The sequence below is a fragment of the Coturnix japonica genome, chromosome 2 (genome assembly GCF_001577835.2).
Source record: "Coturnix japonica isolate 7356 chromosome 2, Coturnix japonica 2.1, whole genome shotgun sequence".
In the NCBI taxonomy this organism is placed as follows: Eukaryota; Metazoa; Chordata; class Aves; order Galliformes; family Phasianidae; genus Coturnix; species Coturnix japonica.
In genome coordinates, this window is record NC_029517.1 from 25,948,725 (window position 1) to 25,963,155 (window position 14,431).

Here is a 14,431-nt window from a genome sequence, read left to right on the forward strand (position 1 = left end):
AGGCAGGATTAAATACAGAAATCAGTTGCTTAAAAAGGAAAATAAATTTAAAAATAGTGAACAATACCTCACCTGCTAAACGCTCCAAGCCATTTTGCAGCTTTTCTTGAAACATTCTTACCTCTTCTATCTGCTGTTAGCAGCCACTCTCAGAAGAGGTGAGAGACACTTTGTTTCCTTCCTTCCTGGTCTAACCCTGACCTACCCCTGTGAAATATAGTGCATCTCTGAGCATTTTCAGATGTATCGTATTCAGAGTGGCTTGCATATCAGGGCACACAGCCACTTCCCCAATTACATGATCATCAAACAGAGGAGCCACACGTAGTATCTGAACCTCTTGTACTTCACCTGCCTACATGCCCTTGTTGCAGAAGGGGCATAACAGTGACAGAACAACAAATATTCACTTTGCTCTGAACACAGGGAGGACCTGAGGCTGCAGAGCTAAGAAACCAGTGCCCCAGGTGTGCAGCTCAGGACTTGTGCTGAGCTGTGTCTGCGTGGCTGTGCTCCTGGCCCAGTGCTTCCCAAAAGGACTCGTGACATTCCTCCTACCCCAAATCCATCCCACCTTATGACTGTGAGGAAAGCTAATCACTTCTCACACAGATATTTCCTGACAGAAAATGCTTAGTTTTCCTTCTTTATCTAGCAACCTGCTGTACAGAAGCACAAACTTCAGTGTTAAAGCACAGAAAGTGGGACAAAACGCTGTCAAGAAGATACTAGGACTTTTCCTAGCCTTGCAGACCAGTGAGTCCTCAAAAAGAGATCTTAAACTCTGAAATACTCCTTAGAAGTGCCCCTGTGATCCACTTAACTATAGGCCTGTGAGTGCTTAGGTTGGAGGTCGCAACTAAACTACAAAACATATTTGGGTTTAAATGAGACCATAATGTTCCCCCACCAAATGGTGAGGGAGTTCAGCACAGCATAAATACACACTTTCAACTGTAGCACAATAAAAATAATAATAAAGAAGAAACAAGCACAACCAGCATGGTTATGTGTGAAGTTAGCTGGAGATGGCCAGAGGGAGGAGATGCCACACATTCTTGGAAGCACTGGGAGGAACTTTCAGTCCCATTGACTTCAATGGGTTTTCAGACAGGCTGTGTTTTTGCTGTGGAAAGGAACTGCTTAGCACAGCATCGTAGGGTGCCTTGGTTTTTGTCTCTGAGCAACTCCTGGCAAAGCCACTGATTTGTAAGTGAAAACATACTTTTTCCAGACACCAGGACGTCAAGCTCTACCTGAATTTGGCTTCTTTTCTTTCACTTTTTGCTGTTTCTGAGATTCTGATAGATTGCAAATCTGGCTCCTTAACTTGGTGCTGACTTTAGAAATCCAAGAGGGGCTCCCTGAGCCAGTGGGGGCTCTGACCTTGGAGCGGATCATTTCCCCTTCAGGTGGGACAGGGCTGCTTGCAGCTTGACACCGGTTAATGAGCAGCACTGGGTGTCAGCCCAGCAGCTGCCATGAAGGAGGTCTGTCCCCACTGGCAGCTGCTGCTCATCTGCCTGCAAATGGCAGCGGAAGTGACATCTGTTCTTGGTCCCAGCTGTGAGAAGCACAGAGGTGCCAAAGCCCCAGTGCCTCAGTTCTTGATCCAGGAGCAAGGAAGGGTTTCTCATGCCAGACCACGGCCCAGCTTTCAAGAGAAGGGAGGGGTAACATCTTCAACGAGGGTGGGCTGGGAGGAATGGAAAGGGAGTGACAGATAGAGAGAGCAAGAACAAGTAACAGAAGTAGGGGAAAGGATGGGAGAACGGCATGGGAGAATACAGGAGAATGGACGAAATGAAAAGGAAACATGAAATTTGAAATGACAGGGCTAGTCTGAGGCAAGAAAATGACAGGAAAGAAGCAGTGTAATGAAAAAGATTCAGAGCTAGCAACAAATAATTACCCATGAGAAGCAATTGTCTGAAATGACTGCTGAATAGGGAAGTGCTTTATTAAGCTCATATCCCAGGCACTACCACGCCTGGGAGGCTTTTCCTGCCCACAGTCCTTCGTGTTTTGTGCATTCAAGGGTCTCCCCTGCAGACTTAGCCATCTGGAGGTGCTTTGGTATATTCTCCCTTGCTTCTTCGCTTCTCCATCTTATGTAAAATCATGCTACCAGTAATTTGTCCAAATCCTTTCTCTCATCTATCTTTGTAACAGCGTTATAACTCAGTGTTGTAAGATTTTAACTGAGTTACAATTTCAGTTTTTGAGTGCAGGACTAAGGACAAGATCTGGTTTTGTCTAAAGAGTGAGAAATATACTTAAATGAATATGTAGGTAAGCAGATTAAAAAATGTCACTTTCATTCTCAGGTTGGTGTAGGCAGCCAAGTATATTCTATCATAGAAGTATTTTCACAGCTGGGTCTCCTTCCTCAGCACAGGCACTGAAATCATGTTTTTCAGATCTCAAAATCAGTTGCATACTCCTGGAAGAAATAACCAAGGAAAATGTATAATAGACAAGTGTTTTTTAAGACCTGTCAATTAAAATCAATTCACATTGTGGAAAAAAATGTGGTTTTAGTGTTTGGATTTTTTGTTGTTTTTTTTTTTTGGTTTTTTTTTTTTTTTCCATGGTAAAGCCAGAAACACAAGACAAATTGAATTGTGATAAAAAGTGGGTGGAGAAATGGGACAAGGAAGGCAAACACCCTAAAAACTTACCACCCTAAAGATGAAGGGGCGGGCACCTGGAAATCATTTGGATGCTTTGTGTAGGTATCTTACTGTGGCATACAGAGAAGGGCATTAGTCATCTAACTGGGTGCAATCACAAATTATTATAAACCAGGTGCAAAAGATCAGATTGATTGAGTGATTTGGACAGGAACAATGAAAAGAGGGTCACATTTTTTCTTTCATTTTTCTTTCACATTACACAGAATTCAACTCTTCAAGATTGCCATTAAACAAGCATTTTGTATTAAAATTATATATTTCCATAAATTATAGATGAGAAAGATTTTTATATGTTAGTGTTTCATAACCAATTTTCACAATGAGAGACCTTAAAAATATTATTAGTACTCCTACAGGAACACATAACTGGAGCCATCCCTGAATCCTACAACTTTCCTTAACAGGAATGAGGGGAAAGCAGAGATGGCAGAGATGAAATGCGAATGGGGCACCATGGTTACCTTATCCCTACAAAGAGCTACATGGACATGCTTGACCTGATGTCCTGGTGGTAACTTGAAAAGATGTACCAGCAAGTCTCAAAGTTATGGATGAAGAGGAAGGAGAAATGAGACAACAAATGTTTTCATGTACCTGGAAGTAAATATGCTTTCCTTCTGAAATAAAACCTGAACAGAAAGCTCAAAATGGAGAGAACAGAGATAACAAACTATGACCCTTCTATTTTCAGTGACCTACAGACAGGAAAAATTGCCATATTTCACTGGAAAGTGCTAGGCAGTAATCAAGAACCAGACATTTCTTTGGAAGCCTTTGTTTGGGGAGCACACAGAACAGTACCGGGAAGGTGAGGAGACATTGGTGTTGTATACAAATGCAAATCTGAATGCACTAGAGGCTGTAAGGCTTTTGTTCCACAGCCTGTGTTAGTTACCAAGACAAACTGAAGTCCTCATATTCTGAAGTCAACTAGATTTATACCACTGATCACAATAGGGTCACATTCCACTTCATTACTTTATGTTGTCTTTTTTAATTCCACTGTATTCAATCCTCTTCATTATTTCAGCAGTTTTCACAGAACCATCAGACCATCTTTTCAAGCTAGGTAGCCTGGAAAACTAAAGAAAAACAGATTGTAGCTAGAAACTCTTCCATCAACTGATGTAAGACAAATGAAGTAATATAATGTCACACACCGCTCAAAGTGAGTCAGTTTCAATATACTAATCTAATTCACTTACAACTATGAAAAACATTCTTAGGGCCAGGTTCGTATCCTCTTTCCTGATGAACACTTTTACTAACAGAATATTAATTAGAGTGCTCATGGAGTAAGGTAAGCAAGGATGGCAGGGCTGGAGCCTTCATTTACTCCATGTTATCTCTGTCCAAATGTTCAAAGCAATACGGGTGGTGACTGATTCACTAGCTAAATTCAAAACAGCATGTGGGTACAAAAGGCTGCCAAGTTTCTTGTGTATACAGCTATTTGTAAGAGGCTATGTGCAGACAAAAAAAAAACAGTTTCTTAATTTCATTTTATATCTTTATTTCCCATTGTAAGTATTAACAGTTATCCAAATCAGCATTTAACTTTGGTTTGGATATACAATAGCATTAATCACAGTCCAGTTTCTTTTTTTTATACTGCAGCTCTACTATTCTGTGATGTGTTCCAGTAGTTCTGCTGGTAGTGTTTGGCTTCCTGCAAAATGGATTTTTCAGTGTTCGTAGATCATTTAAAATGATGGTTAAATAATAATAATAATAATACATAATGTGACGATTAACAGTACATTAATTTTCTTTGAGTTTCAATGAGTTGAGTACTAAATATGTTCGAGGACCTGAAATACACTTTTTATTGAGCATCATTTGTTCTCTTTTCACAAGAAGTTCATAAACAATCACAATATCATTTTTCTTTACAGCAGTTCATTGCAATGACATTTTAAAATGGATTTAAATCCTTTTGAGTTAAGAAAAACAACACAACAAAGTAAAAGGTTCTGTTTAAGCAAATGACAATTTACCCAAAATCCAGTGCAAAGACTTTATCTCAATGTGTATACCTCAATGAGTGGATGGAAAATGAAAGGGGCTTTATAAATGCACTTGCCTATTACAACGTAGGGTAAAAATATCACTGAACTGTTGCTGAACAACAGTCAGAGCTTTTCTCCTACTATCCTCTTGAATTGTTGAGCTACAGGAAAGAACTTTCCACACCCACTGCTGGACAATGGACAGGCAAATTCCTGAGTTGAAATCAGAAGACTTGTTTGAGACGTTTTTTCAAAGGTTTACCTAACTTGGGATCAATCCTAAATGCCACCCAGACTGACACCCTCCACTTTACCTGACCTACCCTTTTCCTTTTCCTGGCTAAATTATGTTCTACATCTAGGATCCATGAGGATTCTGCAAATTCTTTATAGTTTCCTTGTACCTAGATATGAGACTGTCCTCATGAAAGCACAGCAGTAAGCAGGTAGCTGATACACCTGATGACAGAGGGAAACTTGATGGACTCAAGACAGATGGAAGGGGAAGTTCCCTGGATGCTTCTAGTGTGGATAATACTGTATTCAGAAAAGCTATTGAGGCTAGTTCTGAATGATAGCACATGGGTTCTGGAAGTAGTATTAGTACTAAGGAGTGCTGCAGCCACAGCACACCTATCTAGAAAACTGGGCTATAGCACTTCAATGTTCCCATGCGTATCTTTTTTTGTGTGCGTGTCAGTGTTACCTTTTATTCCATGGAAGACGAAAATCTGCCCTAACAAACACTTTTTGCAACATGCATTTCCGCTGATGTTAGTAAGGTCATACGGTACATAAAATATTCATTAATACACATAACAACAAATGTTAACTAATTTCATCCAAAGAACAAAAGCTATGCTTTACGATTAATTCCTTAATGCAAAATAATACACATGGATGGGTTAAAGACAGTTCTACATGAAGACTGAATACTTTGGTGTCCTCTGTGAACCTTTTTAAATGAGTATTACCTCAGAAAAAATGGTTCAGTATCTTCCTTCAAAGCGCGTATCCAGTGTATCTCAGAATTACTTTCATTTTACATTTTCTACATAATATCAGACTTGCGTTTTAGGTATCAAAAATACGTTGTTAGAAGATCTTAACAGTAAATGCCATAAATCCAGAGTTTTCATCAAAAATTAAATGATTGAAGACCTCTGGTGAATGAATGATGACAAAGAAACATTTCCAAAAGCTATGAATGATTTACAGCCTTATGCTACCAAAAGCTGGCCAATCAGCTCAGGGTTCCTGTCCTTTATTAGTGCCATGATAAGAGCAGCAGCAGAATTTACTGTCTCCTGGAGTGGCAAATTGTCCTGGAAAAAAATAAAATAAGAAGAGAGCAGGGGAAGAAATACATTAAAAAACTTGGAGAAGGTAAATATTAAACAACAATTTACAAGCGTGCCATTAAAAATAAAATAAAATCAGAACATTTATTTGCACTTATTAGTTGGAAAACTTGTATAACTTTTTTTTTTTTTTTTTTTTTTTTTCCCCAAGGAAACACAACTATGTAGCAATTCCAACTTTCCAATCTCCACAATAACTTAAGAACTGAAAATAAGGAACATATTCTAATTGTTGGAATTAATGCAGAATATCCAGAGAAAAGGAAAACAGAAGCTTGATTCTATCACTTCCTACGTAACTGATTTTTAAGATCTAAAAAGCAGTCAACATTTTGGGCTGAAGAGCGTTGAAACACAATGTATGATTTAATTAAGACACATAATTTTCAGTACATACTGAATCTCACCTCAATTTTACAACCTACTTAGAACTCACAGATTCAAAGCATTGGGACTTCAGCAGCTTACACTGAACTTCGTACCCCATAACCTTAATAAGTAGCCTCGTTTTGATAGGCAAGTAAAGAGATTAACGCAGGAAGAAAACATAAAATGCCACTTTGATGATAGGCTTCCATTGAGCACTCCAGATGACATTTCACAAAAGTCCTTTGTCTAATTGGCACGTTTTCTTAATTGTACTGACAATAATAAGTTGGCCTCTTGCAACCAGTATCATTTTTCATTTGCACACTGGGAAAATACTGATAGGTGTAGTCAGGCACAGACACATTCTTGGACTGAAAAAAAGCAGGGAACAATTAGAGTGAAGCAACAGACAAAAAGAAAGGTCTACAAAACTCTAGGGAAAATCTAGAAGAGTTTCAAATACAGAAAGTGAACCACAAAGAGAAAACGAGCTGTTCGCCGTATCCACAGTGGATAATACTGGAAGTATCAGGCTTAGGGGAACTTGAACTGGGATATAAATTAGAAGTCAGGAGGGGAATACAAAAGAACAGATTACTGGTCAGAGCAAGAAGCTACATCACTGGGGTCTTGTAAAACAACTTGGATACATATAAAGTGGGTACAGATGGAATAGTTTCATTCCAAACGTCTCCACCACTTCTTCTCTAAGATGTTGTATGGAGGAAGAAATTGCAGATGACATTTTCAAGAAGTTTGGCTTAGTAGAGAAAGAATAAATGTCTTCAACAGCTTATGCAAAAACATAATGTCAATCACTGCTTTTTAAGGAATAAGGCTGCTGCTGGAAGGAGCTACTCTTTCAGCTAATACAAAAGGGGAGCAGCACTCTTAGAAGTTGGGGCTGAAGGAAAAACTGAGGAACTCTGAATCCACTATTCACGTTTGGTAGGGGTTTCCCCATCCTCTTTTCCCACGGATAGATGTTGTTCTATTATGCACAAGGAGAGTGGAAACCATGTGCATATTCAGACCACAAACACTGCAGTCGCTGTCAAGATCTAGCACCATATTTCTCACTGTCCAGCAGTGCCAGCCCCTTCGCACCCCTCATCACCTTTTCTTCAGCTTGTGTTGAGAAGGAGTGCACAACTACACGTTCTCTGCTTTCCAAATGGGCCGTCAGCCATCTCTGAAGTTGGCGGGAGGTGTGCATCTTCTTTTCCATTTCACAAAAAAGAAAAAAGGAAAAGAAAAAAAATGCACCTGGCCAGGAATGCTCTTAATGTTTCTCCCAATAAATCTTTCCACATCCTCCATTGGTTACTGGGTTCAGTATGCATTCCTTTGCAGTAATAAATTATTTAAGTTTTTGAACATAAAAGGAAGCAAGAGAGAGAAATTTAGCTTCCACAAGAGAGACTGAAAGTGACACCATAAGATTACTTTAAGCTGACAAAAAAAAAAAAAAAAAAAAAAGCTTTTTAAAAATCTAAACATAAAACTAAGGCTTTACTGCTAACTTCTATGTTCTGAAGGAAAGACATGCAAAGAACTATGAATAGTATTTGTAAACCCTGCAATACAGTGCAACAATGGATACAATAACACCATCTGTTAGAGCAAAGTCCACAGATCACTATTTTTCAGCATAGGTATCACCATGAGCTCTGCGTTTTCACCAGTGATGAATAAGAGCCTGCACTTCACACACATAAAAATCTATACCTGTGGAGATGAACCACTGTTTCACAGCTGCTATGATGCATTGCTGTTAGGAAAATGCTGCCCACACAGTTCAACTTTCACTGTGCTCACGCATCCACTGTTTGTTCTCTATAAACTTTAAGCAAGACTTGGTGAATGCCAATGGGTGCCATTTTTCCTGCGTGGAGGAATTCAATTCTACATCCTTGCTATGTTTGCACATCTATGCCAGATGCTGGTGGTGAAGCACTGGAACAAACTGCCTAGAGATGTAATGAATGCCCCATCCCTGGAGACTTTCAAGGAAAGGCAGGCAAAGTGATCTAGCTGTGGATGTCCCTGTTCACTGCAGGGGAGCTGGACTGGATGAACTTTAAAGGTCCTTTCCAAGTTCAAGGATTCTGTTTCCATGCTATTCTGTCAGACTGCCCCTCTGCTACTTCACTGTTTTACTGTGCTCACATCCACCATTTTGTCTCCATAAACATTCGGCAATCTTCAGTGAATGTCAGTGCCATTTTTCCTACAGGGAAGAATTCAGTGACACACCTGTGCCTCATATGCACTTCCATGTCACATCCCAAAGAGGGCTGCCCCTCTGCTGCCATCTGTCACACAGCAACAAAATGTAAAGGAATACCATCAGGAAGGTTCAACCTTTGCTGCCATTCCATCAATATCTGCCCCTAATGTCATGGGCCAACAACAACAACAACAAAAGAAGGCAGCAATACTTTTGGAATAACCCTCCAGTTATCCATCTGAAGATAACAAACATAAGAAGAAATATATCCTTAACTTTTTACAGTTACAACTGATGGTTAAATTTTATAACATATGATGTACTGATGCTTTCAGAAGGCTGAGAGATCATCGGAGGGGTTACTACCATTTATATTTATACTGTCTCTCCTTCCCAATAACACAGACCCACACACCACACAGGCCTCAGGGCCAGCAAGGACTGGGGTGCAGTGCCAGGCCTCCCGGACAGCGCTGGCACAGAGGTACACTGTTTGGTCATGCAGAGTTCAAGCACAAGCTGATCTGAACTTGCTTTATTCTCACAGCCATCGTGTTAATGGAAAGAGGCAGAAAATAGCCTGAAAAAGTGGAATCTTCCAGGAATTTCCAAATAGTTGTATAAGCTCTTTCCTTCTGAGAATCAGAAGTTGCTCTCACATTAGGACTCACTGTGGTAGTGTCTGTCATGCAGTATTATTTAACTTTTGATGACCATTTCTATTCTGTACAATCTATCAGAAAGTAAACAGGAAAGGAAATTTTAGCAACTGAAAGAGAACATGTTGTTCAAAGTAAAGGGGGAAAGACCTCCTGAGGGAAAAGTTAAGTTGCATCTTCACTATTCTTTCCCCTCCTCTAAATCCTACAAAGAATTTATTTCATTTTTAGGCCTATACTGTGCATTTCAGCACATATTTGCAATGATATTTCACTTTTTCCTAAGTAGCTGTAGGTAATTCAGAAGCCAACAGTGTTTGTAAAGAATACAAAGAGCCTTTAGATGACAGGATTAAACAACGCAGGAAAGAAAAAAGAATGTTGTGAATCTTTATTAATCTACACTTAAACAAATATGTGAATACTTCAAGTCTCCTGACTATACCCTTAAAACACCCATGTTTTTGACACTGCAGTGTTATTTCTGGCAATGGTGCTGATTACACCTGATGGAGCCTACAGGGAGGCTTCAACAAGGATGCCAGGACAAATCTAATCTACCACACCTACCTCCATTGCACATACAGGCCTCCAAGCCTCTTTTATATTCAATGGCATAGTACTAAATCTTTCAAAAACCTCATTATTAGTTGCAGGAAGTCAAATAATCAAGCAGAACCAGGTCCTCACATGTCTAATTGCCTGACATGTTCAGATATATTGTAACCATGATAAAAAGCAGGATGTGAGAAAAGAAGGAGCAATACAGATGCTCATGTAGCCCACAAGAGCGCTCACATTATTGCCCACCCACTGCTCAGTTTGGCGAACTCCAAAAAGAGAGCATACTTCAGTGCACTACTCAGCAAGTGCATATCCATGCACGCACTGGATGGATCAAACACAAATAGTTCTTTCACTCATCAAGGAAATCTTTAAAGAAAAGAGTGTGACCTTTAAATAAGACTCAGAGGCAGCAACGATTTTGATGACTGAAGTTCCACATGATCAACTAATGTGCTATGATCCCCCCTTAAACCATTGTGATATTCACTGCCTATTCATTTCATCCATTTGACTTAAATGAGTCTCTCGTAAAAAAAGGAAAACCAAAAACCCCTAACGTTTCTTGGCCATTAATAAATAGAATTTTTTTATTGTTTGAACAGATGATTAACTACATTTATAAGCTAAAAACAAAACTTTTACCACTTTATATTTATGTACTTTGGAATGGAAAGTACTCAGAAACACTGCCAACCTTATAAACCATAAATCCACATAACAGCACAGCACTTTGATTCCAAAATAAAATATCCACTTTGTCTGTTATTAAATAGTAAAAGTATTCCAACATAACCATATTGTAGGATGGTTGTAACTCACATTCAGAATTTATTTGATGTACAGTAGGGGTTTTCTGGTCCACAGAATATGACTGGAAATGGATATGGGGACAGAGTTAAAGTTGTGTTTGGAACACGCAACGTGATACTTTACAAATGTGCATTTATTTAAGAAACTGTGAGGGTATCTGCGTATTTATTGACATTCTCCTCACGATTCATTTCCTTGCTTCAATCTGTTTAGGATATTTTTTTCCAGCTGTAACTCCATATACACACATTTCCATTTACATATGTAGTAGTTCAATTTAAGCATAGCTCAAAAAACACACAGCCCCCTTTTTAGCTCCAAAAATATCTCTGTAGATATTACCTCTGCCTTTTACTGTACTGCTTCCAAAGAATAAAACAGCTGTATTCCATTACTTGCACTCCGTTTTGCTTTAACGTTGTTTGACTTTACTGTTAAAACAGTTTTTTCAAATGGATAGGACTGCAATGTTAACCCTGATCACTGAGCTGATAGGAAACCTGAAAACACGATTTAAAGATTGGGCTAAACTGAAGGCACATCAATGTGAATACAGCTGCATCTACATTGGGAGAGGCACAGGGCCAGAGCATTGCTGGTGCTGGCGTGCCCTCACCCTTGCTGTTCCATTGTGAGACAGCTCCCTGGCACAGTTTTGGCTCCTGCCTGCTAGCATGTTCCCAGACAATGGCTGGGCATGGTTCAGGGGACAAAACAGGCCAGGAACTGCTCCCAAGAGGCAGGCTGAATGAGGCCACCCTCTTTTGGGAAAAAGAGAGCTTCGCCATGTGGGCATGAGACATGCTGCGCCTCTTAGCCCTAGGACACGACAACCATCCCTGGCCTGCCATTACAGATCTGTCCTAGGCAGCACTCTAAAGTAACAGCTGTGCCTTTCTCTGTCAACTGAAATGCATCAAGAATACATAAACCTACAAAGAAATCTACCCCCCAGAACACAGTGCAAACACCACGTAGCTACCACATAAACACACTCATTTAAATTTATAAACAACAATGTACAAACAAAAAAATGAACTGCTCTACAGAAATCTTTCCCTCTCAACAACTTCAGCATAACAAAGGGAAAGAGAGAGACAAACCACACTGCAAGACAGCACTTGGCACTCCTGCTGTATCTCACATCTCTGCCATTGTATGGAAAATGCTGGAATCCAGCAGAGGACAGCTTGATGAAGAATGCCCTCTTCTTCCCTTCACGGGGTGGGCCTGTGTGTACAGCAGGCACACCACAGGGCATAGGTGGAAAAGAAAATGATTGAAAAGGCCTGTGTTCTGGCAAGTGCATTGCAATACTCTGGCAGTGCAAGAGGAGCTGCCCATAGTGTAAATCTCTACTCAGTGCTGCAAGTCAAACTTAGGCCAAACCAGGTGTGTCCAAAAACTTTCCTCACACCACAGACCAATGCTGTTTTACGTGCAGAGAAACCAAGAAGAAAGACCAGCCTCAAATAACTCATTATTTGGCATCTTCTTTTTAATCTAAAATATGGTCAGAGAGGATTTATGGCATTTTTCACAATATAAAACAGTTTGGTGTTTATTCAAATCTCAGCAGAGATTCACGAAGAAGCATTTTTTTCTACTCAAGATATGTAGTGGCATGCATCCACAAATTAAGGCAATTTCCATTTGTGTAATAGTACAAATTAATCCCCTTCTTTTTCAAATGCTCCCACATTAGATTTTTTAGTCCATGTGCCAAAGGATCTATTGATAAGTGCAATCTCATATATAATATCAATGCAACAATTTACCTCAATAAGCAGACAGCTATGCAGATCATCCTAAAAGATAAGAAAACTATTTCTCTGAATATTTTAAGCTTTCCTTTCAAGTAACACATAAAAAAGCTAGCATTTGAGTTCAGATAGGTAGCTGGGTTCAAACTTACTGCAGCAGGTTCACAACTCAGCCTTTGCATCTACAGTCTTCCTTCTTTTCTCAACTAAGAAAATGCAATGGATTCTTTGCCATCATTGGATAGAAACAGGAATAGTTCAGAAATCCAAGCGCACTGCGTGCAGTGGAGAACTGAGAAGTGAGTAGCAGTAGAAAAATCAAGCTGTGTGCTAAAGGAGCCAAGTGAATAGTGAACCTTATAGTATAAACTCTGATATGTCTGAGTTAGTTTGCTGCAGTTTAGCAGTTGCATATGTGTACTACAGCTTAGCCAAATCCAGACAAATTGTACATAGATGTGTAGGACTTCACCGTATCTCCCAGTCTGTACTGCACTGCTCATTAACCATACCTCCTATATTTTACCACAAGAAAATAGAAAGCCATCAATGCATAAAATGACTGTATAGTTACACTGAGGATAGACAAATGTTTTAAATCTTCTGGAGTCTCTAAGAAGTCCATCTCCAGTGCTATCACATATATTAAGGTTAAAATTCCTATGGAGAGAGACCCATTTGAGGTAGATAGAGTATGCCTCAAGAGAAAGGTGACAAAATTCTAGCCTAGATGCTAGTCCAGGTGCCTGAGGGGCAACTGCAAGCTGCTTTCTGTAACCCTTGCTTGGTTTTATTCATTTCATATAAAAGAGAGGATCATGTTTGGAGCAGACACAAGGTGCCAATGTCTCTGTCATTTGCCAACCTAGGCACTGTATTTCCTTGTTCTTGGTTTCTCCAAGAACATTTTTTTCCTGCAAGAAAAACTGTTAACAGGATTATGATAAATAATTCATAAAATTCCTGGACCAAAAATTCTTTGAAAAGCTTGCTATGAAAAGCAGTTTCAGAATATTCAGTTCTTGCAGCTTGAGCAAGTCTTTGTTCAGCACTTAACACTACCTGATCTGAGCTGTTGGCAATGGTGAGCATGCCAGCAGTGGTAACACAGCCAGCTAACAACCACCTACTGTCTACACTGTTCAGAAAGCTACCTGATGCTTGAAATAGCAGCCAATTCTTCCACCTGTATATGACTGGGAGAGAATAAGTCATTTAGCATATGTGGTTGTCTGCAAATTTGGAAGTATATTATGTGTCTGAGGTTTCGTAGAGGTGGTCTCTTAACACAGTGTGACAGCAAATAAGATTATAATATGAAATGTATTAATGTTAAAGAATGTTAGTCTTCTACCTAACAGGTCCTATGAGATATCATTCTGGTAACCTTGAGAAGCACAACATAACAGTTTTTAGGGGGAAGGGATAATTGCTTCTTGCTATAATCACAGGAAAAATGAAATGCTCCTAGCACACAGAAAACTGGCATTCTCCTCTCAAAATCACCATTGCAAGCTGCTGAAAAGCTGAGTGACACTGACTGGCCAAGTCTTTCCTCTGGTTTCCAGTAAGCTCTGGAACAATCCAATAGCACTGAGAAATTAATGTGGGAGTGGGATGCAAGTCTTCTTCCTCACAGCAGCAACATATGATAGCACTTATCTCTGTGTATATGTGGCAGACCTTCTGCTGCCTATTGCACTGTGAGTGTCTGTAAATATATATTTTGATAGGCTGCAGCAATCAGTCCTGCAGGTGGCCAGGAATATATAGTAGACCCACCACACATGAGTGCAGAGAAACAGGTTGAGTAGTGCTGGCCTTCTGCAAACTATAATATTCTAGTCATGCAAGTCACTTGCAGACTGTTGGAGTGCACCAGCCACCAACTGAGAATGAAGTGCATCATGTATGAATGGATTTTATAGAGCAAAAGCAGAGTTTAAGCAGACTTTAAGCCATTTTTA

General features: G+C 39.7%; 1 protein-coding gene across 4 annotated transcripts in view; it reads right to left on the bottom strand.

The window, feature by feature from the left end:
- Window positions 1-4,192: 4,192 nt before the first annotated feature.
- CRPPA (CDP-L-ribitol pyrophosphorylase A) overlaps window positions 4,193-14,431 on the bottom strand; it is a 96,198-nt gene continuing 85,959 nt past the window's right edge. For all 4 annotated transcript variants that reach the window (XM_015853854.2, XM_015853852.2, XM_015853856.1 and 1 more), the window contains one exon: window positions 4,193-6,030. In XM_015853854.2, coding sequence (XP_015709340.1) covers window positions 5,926-6,030 — 105 coding nt within the window. In that variant the 3' untranslated portion in view covers window positions 4,193-5,925. The remainder of the gene's footprint in view (window positions 6,031-14,431) is intronic.